Source organism: Oncorhynchus mykiss, chromosome 29 (genome assembly GCF_057628025.1).
Source record: "Oncorhynchus mykiss isolate SJ-2025 chromosome 29, ASM5762802v1, whole genome shotgun sequence".
In the NCBI taxonomy this organism is placed as follows: domain Eukaryota; kingdom Metazoa; phylum Chordata; class Actinopteri; order Salmoniformes; family Salmonidae; genus Oncorhynchus; species Oncorhynchus mykiss.
In genome coordinates this window covers 12,282,830-12,296,701 of record NC_143050.1, presented here as the reverse complement: position 1 = coordinate 12,296,701, position 13,872 = coordinate 12,282,830, and the positions used below count along the sequence as shown (strand labels likewise).

The 13,872-nt window shown below is 45.0% G+C and overlaps 1 protein-coding gene across 2 annotated transcripts in view; it reads right to left on the bottom strand.

The window, feature by feature from the left end:
* Window positions 1-6,776: 6,776 nt before the first annotated feature.
* Window positions 6,777-13,872, bottom strand: part of supt6h (SPT6 homolog, histone chaperone and transcription elongation factor) — a 39,119-nt gene continuing 32,023 nt past the window's right edge. The window contains exons 34-38 of one of the 2 annotated variants that reach the window (XM_090226530.1): window positions 13,352-13,464; window positions 9,625-9,702; window positions 9,295-9,482; window positions 8,337-8,566; window positions 6,777-8,044 (exon numbers count right to left, since the gene is read on the bottom strand). In XM_090226530.1, the coding sequence (XP_090082656.1) occupies window positions 7,855-8,044; window positions 8,337-8,566; window positions 9,295-9,482; window positions 9,625-9,702; window positions 13,352-13,464 (799 nt within the window). In that variant the 3' untranslated portion in view covers window positions 6,777-7,854. The other variant, XM_090226531.1, reaches the window with a different exon arrangement.

Here is a 13,872-nt window from a genome sequence, read left to right as displayed (position 1 = left end):
GTCAACAATTTTTACAGGCAGATTATTTCACCTATAATTAATTCACTCTATCACAATTCCAGTAGGTCAGAAGTTTACATACACTAAGTTGACTGTGCCTTTAAACAGCTTGGAAAATTCCAGAAAATGATGTCATAGCTTTAGAAGCTTCTGATAGGCTAATTGACATCATTTGAGTCAATTGGAGGTGTACCTGTGGATGTACTTCAAGGCCTACCTTCAAACTCAGTGCCTCTTTAATTGACATCATGGGAAAATCAAAAGAAATCAGCCAAGACCTCAAATTTTTTTTAGACCTCCACAAGTCTGGTTCATCCTTGGGAGCAATTTCCAAACACCTGAAGGTACCATGTTCATCTGTACAAACAATAGTACACAAGTATAAACACCATGGGACAACGCAGCTGTCATACCGCTCAGGAAGGAGACACGTTCTGTTTACTAGAGATGAACATACTTTGGTGCGAAAAGTGCAAATCAATCCCAGAACAACAGCAAAGGACCTTGTGAAGATGCTGGAGGAAACAGGTACAAAAGTATCTATATCCACAGTAAAACGAGTCCTATATCGACATGACCTGAAAGGCCGCTCAGCAAGGAAGAAGCCACTGCTCCAAAACCGCCATAAAATAGCCAGACTTCGGTTTGCAACTGCACATGGTGACAAAGATTATACTTTTTTTGAGAAATGTCCTCTGGTCTGATGAAACATAAATAGAACTATTTGGCCATAATGACCATCATTATGTTTGGGTGAAAAAGGGGGAGGATTGCAAGCCGAAGAACACCATCCCAACCGTGAAGCACACCATCCCAACCATGAAGCATGGGGGTGGCAGCATCATGTTGTGGGGGTGCTTTGCTGCAGGAGGAACTGGTGCAATTCACATCATCATGAGGCAGGACAATTATGTGGATACTGTATATTGAAGCAACATCTCAAGACATCAGTCAGGAAGTTACAACTTGGTCGCAAATGGGTCTTCCAAATGGACAATGACCCCGAGCATACTTCCAAAGTTGGAAAAATGGCTTAAAATGGCTTAAGGACAACAAAGTCAAGGTATTAGAGTGGCCATCACAAAGCCCTGACATCAATCCTATAGAACATTTGTGGGCAGAACTGAAAAGCGTGTGCAAGCAAGGTGGCATATAAACTGACTGTTACATCAGCTCTGTCAGGAGGAATGGGCCAAAGTTCACCCAACTTATTGTGGGAAGCTTGTGGAAGGCTACCTGAAACATTTTACCCAAGTTAAACAATTTAAAGGCAATGCTACCAAATACAAATTGAGTGCATGTAAACTTCTGACCCACTGGGAATGTGATGAAAGAAATAAAAGCATAAATATATAATTCTCTCTCTACATTCTTAAAATAAAGTGGTTTTCCTAACTGACCTAAAACAGGGAATTTTTACTAGGATTAAATGTCAGGAATTGTGAAAAAATGACTTTAAATGTATTTGACTAAGGTCTATGTAAACTTCCGACTTCAACTGTACATTACTAAATCCATGTGTATGTATAGTGCGTATGTTATCGTATGTGTGTGTATGCATGTGTCTGTGCCTATGTTTGTGTTGCTTCACAGTACCCGTTGTTTCATAGTGTTTTTTGAATCTAAATTGTACTGCTTGCGTCAGTTATTTGATGTGGAATAGAGTTCCATGTAGTCATGGCTCTATGTAGTACTGTGGAATAGAGTTCCATGTAGTCATGGCTCTATGTAGTATTGTGGAATAGAGTTCCATGTAGTCATGGCTCTATGTAGTACTGTGGAATAGAGTTCCATGTAGTCATGGCTATGTAGTACTGTGGAATAGAGTTCCATGTAGTCATGGCTCTATGTAGTACTGTGGAATAGAGTTCCATGTAGTCATGGCTCTATGTAGTACTGTGGAATAGAGTTCCATGTAGTCATGGCTCTATGTAGTACTGTGGAATAGAGTTCCATGTAGTCATGGCTTTATGTAGTACTGTGGAATAGAGTTCCATGTAGTCATGGCTCTATGTAGTACTGTGGAATAGAGTTCCATGTAGTCATGGCTCTATGTAGTATATATATACATATATATATATAGATATATATACAGTGCCTTGCGAAAGTATTCGGCCCCCTTGAACTTTGCGACCTTTTGCCACATTTCAGGCTTCAAACATAAAGATATAAAACTGTATTTTTTTGTGAAGAATCAACAACAAGTGGGACACAATCATGAAGTGGAACGACATTTATTGGATATTTCAAACTTTTTTAACAAATCAAAAACTGAAAAATTGGGCGTGCAAAATTATTCAGTCCCCTTAAGTTACTACTTCGTAGCGCCACCTTTTGCTGCGATTACAGCTGTAAGTCGCTTGGGGTATGTCTCTATCAGTTTTGCACATCGAGAGACTGAATTGTTTTCCCATTCCTCCTTGCAAAACAGCTCGAGCTCAGTGAGGTTGGATGGAGAGCATTTGTGAACAGCAGTTTTCAGTTCTTTCCACAGATTCTCGATTGGATTCAGGTCTGGACTTTGACTTGGCCATTCTAACACCTGGATATGTTTATTTTTGAACCATTCCATTGTAGATTTTGCTTTATGTTTTGGATCATTGTCTTGTTGGAAGACAAATCTCCGTCCCAGTCTCAGGTCTTTTGCAGACTCCATCAGGTTTTCTTCCAGAATGGTCCTGTATTTGGCTCCATCCATCTTCCCATCAATTTTAACCATCTTCCCTGTCCCTGCTGAAGAAAAGCAGGCCCAAACCATGATGCTGCCACCACCATGTTTGACAGTGGGGATGGTGTGTTCAGCTGTGTTGCTTTTACGCCAAACATAACGTTTTGCATTGTTGCCAAAAAGTTCAATTTTGGTTTCATCTGACCAGAGCACCTTCTTCCACATGTTTGGTGTGTCTCCCAGGTGGCTTGTGGCAAACTTTAAACAACACTTTTTATGGATATCTTTAAGAAATGGCTTTCTTCTTGCCACTCTTCCATAAAGGCCAGATTTGTGCACTATACGACTGATTGTTGTCCTATGGATAGAGTCTCCCACCTCAGCTGTAGATCTCTGCAGTTCATCCAGAGTGATCATGGGCCTCTTGGCTGCATCTCTGATCAGTCTTCTCCTTGTATGAGCTGAAAGTTTAGAGGGACGGCCAGGTCTTGGTAGATTTGCAGTGGTCTGATACTCCTTCCATTTCAATATTATCGCTTGCACCGTGCTCCTTGGGATGTTTAAAGCTTGGGAAATCTTTTTGTATCCAAATCCGGCTTTAAACTTCTTCACAACAGTATCTCGGACCTGCCTGGTGTGTTCCTTGTTCTTCATGATGCTCTCTGCGCTTTTAACGGACCTCCTGAGACTATCACAGTGCAGGTGCATTTATACAGAGACTTGATTACACACAGGTGGATTGTATTTATCCTCATTAGTCATTTAGGTCAACATTGGATCATTCAGAGATCCTCACTGAACTTCTGGAGAGAGTTTGCTGCACTGAAAGTAAAGGGGCTGAATAATTTTGCACGCCCAATTTTTAAGTTTTTGATTTGTTAAAAAAGTTTGAAATATCCAATAAATGTCGTTCCACTTCATGATCGTGTCCCACTTGTTGTTGATTCTTCACAAAAAAAATACAGTTTTATATCTTTATGTTTGAAGCCAGAAATGTGGCAAAAGGTCGCAAACTTCAAGGGGGCCGAATACTTTCGCAAGGCACTGTACATATATAGATATATATAGATAGGAGGATGGGCTCTTTGTATGGAATAAATGGAACAGAGTCACACAGACTTCAATAACACAATGTGGGGACTGGGGCGTAAATAACAGAAACACTTTTATTAAAGGGATCACCGGTAGAAAAGGGTATCAGCAGTGTAATTACAGAGGCTAAACCTCTCCCTATCCCTTCATCTATACCCAAGTCATCTTCTCCCACTGCCAACTACCACAGGCTTACTGAAGGTACAACATCTAATATTGCCAATAGAAAATACAAACCCACAAGTCAACCAATTAGTTTCCAAGCCCTAAATAAAACCTATACTCCCTGAACTAAACCATCGTTTACCAGGCAGGTTGATTCAGGTTGATTCATCCTTATTTGCAATAATCAGCCTGAGCATTTTTAAATGAGACAATACATTGAACATGGTTTTTAGCCCAGGAGTAACCCTAGAACCCTTAGGAACACTCAAGAACATAAAAGACCACAACTGTATATCAGCAACCCATTTGACTGTATACCGATAGAGCAAATAGTCACAATTGCAAAAACACATTTCCCAGAATACAACACTGTGATGTGTTTGAGTGACACTAGGCAGTGTCACTTACAGATAGATTTTATGCTGTGTAAAAAAAAAAATTAAAACCTGGGGAACTCGGAAATCTCCGACTTCCGACTTCAGTGCCTCTGACATCAGTGCGTTTAAGACAACTGGAAATCCTGAAGAAGAAAAAAACGAGCTCCATCTGGGAAAAATCGCTTTGAAAAGATCATTTAACTGAGAATTCCAAGTCAGAAACTCCGGCAATCTTTCTAGAGCTCAGACTTTCCGACCTGAAGAACACAGACGTCATAATTTGACCTCGCTTTTTTTGTTGTCTTGGAAGCACTAATACACATGGTCTTTCACCACTGATATTAATCCTTATTATGATAATGATCTGTGGATCAGACAAAAGGTCTAATGTGTTCACATAACTGACATTTTAGTCAGTAGCCTCCTCCCCTTCCCTTAGGACCTAGTACTAGCCCGTTAAGAGTTCACAGATCTGCACAGGTCTGGATAGATGAACGCAATACGGCAAATTAGAGCTCCACATCTCATCTTGAGGGGCTAGGTGGAACCATCTCCATAGTGATCACAGATATCCACTCTTTGGACATCTGTGGACTTTAAGGGGGCAGGAGTTAGGAATAGAGGGACACATTTAAAACAGACCAGATGTAAATGTCAGAATACCCAACCAAGAGTGACGTAAATGCACGCATGATGATTGAAAGTCAAGGACAAAAGGATTTAAAGAAATGCTAAGTTCACAGACACAACCGTTAAAATATCTAGTTACACGTAAGTAAATTCACAACAAATCTTCCTATGCTTCAAACTACCAGCGGATGCTTTACACCACCAAAAATAACTTCACATTGGAAAAAAGTTGTCACAGCAAAGCAGAGCTCAAGGCTAAAACCTAGTTCCTCCCTAACATACGGCCATCTCTTACAATCTAGTTCAGTTCACTTGGGACGTCGTCATGGTATCAGTTGAGAAGGTTACCGGTAGTACTAAATCTTTTATTCCGTGGTTAGAACACAGAAACAAAGTCTAGCAGCTCACTCTCTGGTCTTCCAAAGAGATACATGACAGTAGAGTAGACCCTGTTATATCCACATACCCCGTCCGTCTGTCTGTCTAAAACCTAAAGTTAATCTCTGTTTGTACACTGACGGCAACACTAATAAACCAGTAGGTTTTTGACATAAGACAATATTAAATCTCACCAGTCTGTGTTGTTGGGGTTTCAATCATTCCCATCATCACATAGGTATCATTCACACATATTAAGATGGAGTTTAAGGTGAGCGCTCTTCATATTCAATAGCAAACATTTCTCTCAATACCAGAGACTCATAAGCATGTGTGTGTACTGTCAGAGGTGTGTGTGTACACACTACTGGTCAAAAGTTTTAGAATGCCTACACATTCAAAGGGTTTTTCTTAATTTTGTATTATTTTCTACATTGTAGAACAGTGAAAAAAATCAGAACTATGAAATAACACATGGAATCATGTAAAAAGTATTAAACAAATGAAAATATGTTATATTTGAGATTCTTCAAATATCAAGGCAAAGGTTGGCTAACAGCTTCAAACTATTGGCATTCTCTCAACCAGCTTCACCTGGAATGCTTTTCCAACAGTCTTGTAGGAGTTCCCACATGTGCTGAGCATTTGATGGCTGATTTACGTTCACTCCAGACCAAAGGACACATTTCCAATGATATAAATGTCCTTTGCTCATGTTTCTTGGCCCAAGCAAGTCTCTTCTTCTTATTGGTGTCCTTTAGTAGTGGTTTCTTGGCAGCAATTTTACCATAAATGCCTGATTCACAGTCTCCTCCGAACAGTTGATTTTGAGATGTATGTTACCTGAACTCTATGAAGCATTTATTTGGGCTGCAATCTGAGGTGCAGTTAACTCAAATGAACTTATCCTCTGCAGCAGAGGTAACTCTGGGTCTTCCTTTCCTGTGGTGGTCCTCATGAGATCCCGTTGCATCATAGCGCTTGATGGACTGTCGTTTCTCTTTGCTTATTTGAGCTGTTCTTGCCATAATATGGACTTGGTCTTTTACCAAATAGGGCTATCTTCTGTATACCCCCCTACCTTGTCAGAACACAACTGATTGGCTCAAACATATTAAGAAGGAAATAAATTCCACAAATGAACTTTTAACAAGGCACACCTGTTAATTAAAATGTATTTCAGGTGACTACCTCATGAAGCTGGTTGAGACAATGCCAAGCATGTGCAAAGCTGCCATTAAGGCAAAGGGTGGCTATTTGAAGAATCTCAAAATATATTTTGATTTGTTTTAACTCTTTTTTGGTTACTACATGATTCCATATGTGTTACTTCATAGTTGAGGTCTTCACAATTATTCTACAATATAGAAAATAGTACAAAATAAAGAAAAACCCTTGAATGAGTAGGTGTTCTAAAACTTTAGACCGGTAGTGTAGGTTTGACAGACCATGTGAGGAGTGCAGGGTTTAGGGTTCATACTGAAAACAGTGTCTTTATTCATTTTGATGCATCAATACAAAAACGCAGACAAGCTTCCTGATTGGCTCGGAAAAACGCTCGTTAGGCTGCCTCTCGACACAACCCGCCAATCACCAGGAGGGTAAGGGGCGGGTCTATGCAGCCAAAGGGACATTACATTACCAGCCTACCACGGCATGAGACAACCCGCGAACCAATCAGATGCTTTCGGCAGCATCTCCTAATCTTTTTATAGATTTTTTAAAAAATCAAACAGGAAAAAGAAAATATAGCATACCCCATGTTATTAAAGAAAAGGACAACGGTTGTCATGACAACCAAACAATCATTTCTCCGTTAGGTCCATGTCCTATTACATCTATGTCAGCGGTTTGTTTCAAGTGTTTGGTGGTCTGTATCGACATTTCTGCCTACCTGACATACAGAGTTAATATCCTTACTAAATAAAATACTGGACTATGTGGCCGGCAAAAATACAGTGAGGAAAGAGAGAGGGATAGACGGAAGGAGGGAAGATGTGCCGGGAGAGAAACATGGCTAGATACACAGTAGCTAGAAACAGAATCCAATGGGACACAAGAAGAGGGGGAGCAGGGTTAGTTTAGTAGGCTGGGAGGAGAGGGAGAAGAGGGGAGCAGGGTTAGTTTAGTAGGCTGGGAGGAGAGGGAGAAGAGGGGGAGCAGGGTTAGTTTAGTAGGCTGGGAGGAGAGGGAGAAGAGGGGAGCAGGGTTAGTTTAGTAGGCTGGGAGGAGAGGGAGAAGAGGGGGAGCAGGGTTAGTTTAGTAGGCTGGGAGGAGAGGGAGAAGAGGGGGAGCAGGGTTAGTTTAGTAGGCTGGGAGGAGAGGGAGAAGAGGGGAGCAGGGTTAGTTTAGTAGGCTGGGAGGAGAGGGAGAAGAGGGGAGCAGGGATAGTTTAGTAGGCTGGGAGGAGAGGGCGATCTGAATGGTATGTGACTGGTCTGAGGGGGCATGCAGGTAGGCGGATGGATGGAAGGATGAGTTGATGAGAGTAAGGGGGGGTATATTTGGGGAGGAGGGGGGTATAGTCGCCCCCCCCGGCCTCTCCTATCGGTCCATCTCGTCCAGAAGGGGCGTGGCGTCTCCAGCGATTGACATAGGCGTGCTCTGGATCATGGGGCTGGGGGAAGGTCGCGGGGTCATCCTGGGGGTCTTCTGCTTCTTCCTCTCCGCCTCCTTCTCCTGGAGCCACTGCTCCGCTACCTTGCCCCAGTCCACCGCCGTGCTGCCGCTCGACCTGCAGGGGGAGATCGTAGGGGCGGGGGGTTACGTACAGGCCAGTTAGGATGTTGCAGTCAAAAACCACCTCTGAAAGTCTGCAATCAAGTATTTAATCTCATTCACTATAAACATTTAGAACACAACTTCTTCATTCCAGATCGACCCGTTGCCCAGGATACATAGGCAAGAATTATTCTCACATTCTAAATACTCCTAACTACTTAAAAAAAACATTTTCAATCAACTGACTCATTACACACATTCAACTGAAACACACAATCTGTCTGTCTCTCTCCGTCTCAACTTACTTAGGCTGCTGCTGCGGAGTGCGTCCTCTGGAGGAGGACGAGGGAGTGTTGGACGAGGGTCCCTGGTGGCTGCTGTGGCCCTGGTTGCTCTGTGTGTGTCCATGGGAGTGGGAGGACTGGGGGGTGGAGGGGTACTGCGGGGTACCCATGGTCTGCTGGCTGGGGGTGGTGTATGAGTAGCTGGGGGTCATCATGGGTGTCGCCATCGGCTGTTGGGGCGTCGCAAACACCTGGAGAGAGAGAGAGAGGGGGAAGGAGGGAGGGAAGGGGAAGGAAGAAGAGTGAGAGAGACAGAGGGAGAGAGACAGAGGGAGAGAGACAGAGAGGGAGAGAGAGAGAGAGGACGGACGGAGGGAGAGAGAGGGACGGAGGGGGACGGAGAGAGAGAGGGACACGGAGAGAGAGAGAGAGACACGGAGAGAGAGAGAGAGAGGGACACGTAGAGAGAGGGACACGGAGAGAGAGAGAGAGAGACACGGAGCGAGAGACAGAGAGAGAGAGAGAGAGAGACAGAGAGAGACAGAGACAGAGACAGACAGAGAGACAGAGAGAGAGAGAGAGAGAGACACAGAGACAGAGAGACACAGAGACAGAGAGACAGAGACAGAGAGACAGACAGAGACACAGAGACACAGAGACACATAGACACATAGAGACAGAGACAGAGACACAGAGAGAGAGAGAGAGAGAGAGGGAAGGAGGGAGAGAAGTGGTTAAAACGAAGCACTATTTACACATTGCGGCCAACAGCAGCAGAGAAAGAACATTCTACACCTCATTATTCACTTCACATCTCTCCAGTGTGACAAAGACCAACGATGGATCTTTCTGCCACAACAAGCTTCCTCAGGATCACCTAGGTGGTTGCTACACACTGGCAGTGGATGAGGTTACCTTCATCTGACCCCAATACAAAACCATTGGACCATCGGTAAAGCAATGCTAAAAATCCACTCACGTGATAGGCTGAGGAGCTGCCTCCCCCACCCCCACTGCTGCCCCCGGTGTAACCGTATTGGCTGGAGTTCCACTGGGCAGGCGTAGTGTTAGCGTTCTGGCCCTGCCCCTGCCCCGTCACCGCGGCGATGGCACTGAACATCTGAGAGGTCATGTTGCGTGGGAGAGCGCTGACCGCTCGCGTCAGGTCTGAAAGAGACGGAGAGAGAGAAGAAAGGTTTAACCCTAAAGTAGCATCAGACATCCAGTGGATATTTGACTGGATAAAATGCATATCAACTTTAGGATTGATACATTTTGATGGGGATGAGTGTGTGTGAGAGAGACTGACCTGCGATGTTGATGTTAGCTGGTGTAGCGTTGACAGAGGCAGGTGTCCGTGTTCGACTGCTACTGCTGGGGGTGATGCCTGAGGGAGACAAGGAAACAGACATTGTAACCACAGGATAGGACAGTTGTCACCAACCGGTCGATCTTCAAGGCATTCCTAGTCGATCACCAAACATTTCTGTAGAAAATCCAACATTAAAGGCTGTGATAAAGGCTTGCTCTCCTTTTAAATTCATGTAGCGCTGTTGGGGAGAGGTGCACTTGATTTGAGAAGCCCTGCGCACCGGGTAAGCAAAGTTCCCATTTTGAACCATTTCAGTTGTCTGAAAAGTTAAACTGGGAGATCTGTGGATAAATCGAGTGCGCCTACTTGGGTGGCCAATCTGATATATCAAATCACAGTGCCTAAGGAGCTTCCACGACCCCAGGCCATAGCAAAGTTTGATACCAGCCCAACTTAGATGTAATAACTTGTAAAACCATGACCACAGAGAGACTGTCAAAGAAAACAGCAAAGAGCTGCTCTTTTTAGGAGCGAGTTCACGTTTAAGTTTTTAATCAACACTATTACAAAACATAAAACAGCTTCTCAGTACTTCCACTGCTGCAGTGAATGAGTAGCCAAGTGTATCGATGGCCCGGCGCTTTTAAGATTATTAGAAGCTCGTCATGGATATTTTAATACCGAGGAGTATTTCACTTTCTCTGGTCATTGGAACATGAATTTGTGCCTGACTAATGCAGATGCGGTGCGATTCGAGCCTCAACCACCAGGTGAACTGTGTTCCCCTTTCTGGTCAAGTCTAATCAGAGGAAAGGAAGGAGAGAGCAGAGACCGTGAGAGGCAGACCCTCTGCTGCTCTCTCCCTCCCTCCCTCCGCAGAGACTAATGCTGTATTCCCCTTTCTGGTCAAGTCTAATCAGAGGAAAGGAAGGAGAGAGCAGAGACCGTGAGAGGCAGACCCTCTGCTGCTCTCTCCCTCCCTCCCTCCGCAGAGACTAATGCTGTGTTCCCCTTTCTGGTCAAGTCTAATCAGAGGAAAGGAAGGAGAGAGCAGAGACCGTGAGAGGCAGACCCTCTGCTGCTCTCTCCCTCCCTCCCTCCGCAGAGACTAATGCTGTGTTCCCCTTTCTGGTCAAGTCTAATCAGAGGAAAGGAAGGAGAGAGCAGGGACCGTGAGAGGCAGACCCTCTGCTGCTCTCTCCCTCTCTCCGCGGAGACTAATGCTGTGTTCCCCTTTCAGTCTAATCAGAGGAAAGGAAGGAGAGAGCAGGGACCGTGAGAGGCAGACCCTCTGCTGCTCTCTCCCTCTCTCCGCGGAGACTAATGCTGTGTTCCCCTTTCTGGTCAAGTCTAATCAGAGGAAAGGAAGGAGAGAACAGGGACAGTGAGAGGCAGACCCACTGCTGCTCTCTCCCTCCCTCCCTCCGCAGAGACTAATGCTGTGTTCCCCTTTCTGGTCAAGTCTAATCAGAGGAAAGGAAGGAGAGAGCAGGGACCGTGAGAGGCAGACCCTCTGCTGCTCTCTCCCTCCCTCCCTCCGCAGAGACTAATGCTGTGTTCCCCTTTCTGGTCAAGTCTAATCAGAGGAAAGGAAGGAGAGAGCAGGGACCGTGAGAGGCAGACCCTCTGCTGCTCTCTCCCTCCCTCCCTCCCTCCCTCCGCAGAGACTAATGCTGTGTTCCCCTTTCTGGTCAAGTCTAATCAGAGGAAAGGAAGGAGAGAACAGGGACCGTGAGAGGCAGACCCTCTGCTGCTCTCTCCCTCCCTCCCTCCGCGGAGACTAATGCTGTGTTCCCCTTTCTGGTCAAGTCTAATCAGAGGAAAGGAAGGAGAGAACAGGGACAGTGAGAGGCAGACCCTCTGCTGCTCTCTCCCTCCCTCCCTCCGCAGAGACTAATGCTGTGTTCCCCTTTCTGGTCAAGTCTAATCAGAGGAAAGGAAGGAGAGAGCAGGGACCGTGAGAGGCAGACCCTCTGCTGCTCTCTCCCTCCCTCCGCGGAGACTAATGCTGTGTTCCCCTTTCTGGTCAAGTCTAATCAGAGGAAAGGAAGGACTGAGCAGGGACCGTGAGAGGCAGACCCTCTGCTGCTCTCTCCCTCCCTCCCTCCCTCCCTCCGCGGAGACTAATGCTGTGTTCCCCTTTCTGGTCAAGTCTAATCAGAAGAAAGGAAGGAGAGAGCAGGGACCGTGAGAGGCAGACCCTCTGCTGCTCTCTCCCTCTCTCCGCGGAGACTAATGCTGTGTTCCCCTTTCTGGTCAAGTCTAATCAGAAGAAAGGAAGGAGAGAGCAGGGACCGTGAGAGGCAGACCCTTTGCTGCTCTCTCCCTCCCTCCCTCCCTCCCTCCGCGGAGACTAATGCTGTGTTCCCCTTTCTGGTCAAGTCTAATCAGAGGAAAGGAAGGAGAGAGCAGGGACCGTGAGAGGCAGACCCACTGCTGCTCTCTCCCTCCCTCCCTCCGTGGAGACTAATGCTGTGTTCAAAACAACTGGGAACGTAGAAATATCAGACTTCTGAGCATTCCAAGACAAATGGGAACTCTTGGGGGGGGACAGCCATCCAACTTTCTGGAGCTCTCAACCTGAAGATCACTGATGTCATGATTTTGTTTTCCGAGTTCTCAGTTGTCTTGAAAGCACCACGACCATCAGATACAGGTACCATCAGATACAGGTACCATCAGATACAGGTACCATCAGATACAGGTACCATCAGATACAGGTACCATCAGATACAGGTACCATCAGATACAGGTACCATCAGATACAGGCACCATCAGATACAGGCACCATCAGATACAGGCACCATCAGATACAGGCACCATCAGATACAGGTACCATCAGATACAGGTACCATCAGATACAGGCACCATCAGATACAGGCACCATCAGATACAGGTACCATCAGATACAGGTACCATCAGATACAGGTACCATCAGATACAGGCACCATCAGATACAGGCACCATCAGATACAGGCACCATCAGATACAGGTACCTTCAGATACAGGTACCATCAGATACAGGTACCATCAGATACAGGTACCATCAGATACAGGTACCATCAGATACAGGTACCATCAGATACAGGTACCATCAGATACAGGCACCATCAGATACAGGTACCATCAGATACAGGTACCATCAGATACAGGTACCATCAGATACAGGTACCATCAGATACAGGTACCATCAGATACAGGTACCATCAGATACAGGTACCATCAGATACAGGTACCATCAGATACAGGTACCATCAGATACAGGCACCATCAGATACAGGCACCATCAGATACAGGTACCATCAGATACAGGTACCATCAGATACAGTAAAAAAAATAAAAATAATATTTACAAGGTCCGCAGTGCCTCAAATGCTGCACCAACTGATCTATTTTGTTATCAAAGCTCGACTTTTGATATATAGTATGGTCTGAGAAGACCCATATTGTCAGGCCAGGCATATAGCCAACGAACTACGCTTATCACTCAAACATCATTCCTACAAAACTGTCACATGTTTTAAGTTATTATATGAGCGGTCGATCTCGGCTTGCTTTTTGACTGCAAAAGTGATGTTGACTCAGAAAGGGTTGATGACCACTAGGAGATAAAAAAAATAATACCTTTACAACCAATCTAATCAACATAGCACAACTATAGCAGTGGCACACAGGTCTAGAGAGATTTGACAGGTGTTCTAGCCAATGGGCAGGCAGTATGTACCTGGTACCGGTTCCTGGAAGTGGTCTTTGAACCAGCGGAACAGTCCGTTAACGGTGGGGAACATCTGGGAGCGGTACCGGAAGCCGTCAGGAGAGATGGTCACATACTCAACACTGCAGACACAGAGGACATCTTCAAAACCAAACCATAACTCTACTACTCTGAGCTCTGTCATAATCACACACTCTAATTCCATCAGGAGAGATGGTCACATACTCAACATCTTCAAAACCAAACCATAACTCTACTACTCTGAGCTCTGTCATAATCACACTCTAATTCCACTGTCAACACAATAATGCTGAACAATCCTTCTAGGATTTGTATAGATGTTATTGTTACTCATTGTGTATTTATTCATTGGTGTTATTATTTGTCTATTTTGCTCTGAATTGTTGGGAAAGGCACTGTTAGTCTACACCTGTTGTTTACAAAGCATGTGACAAATAACATTTATTTTGATTTAAGGCTGTGAGGAGAGACCCTAGTATTTCTATGGGAGAGATGAGGTCAGGGACACA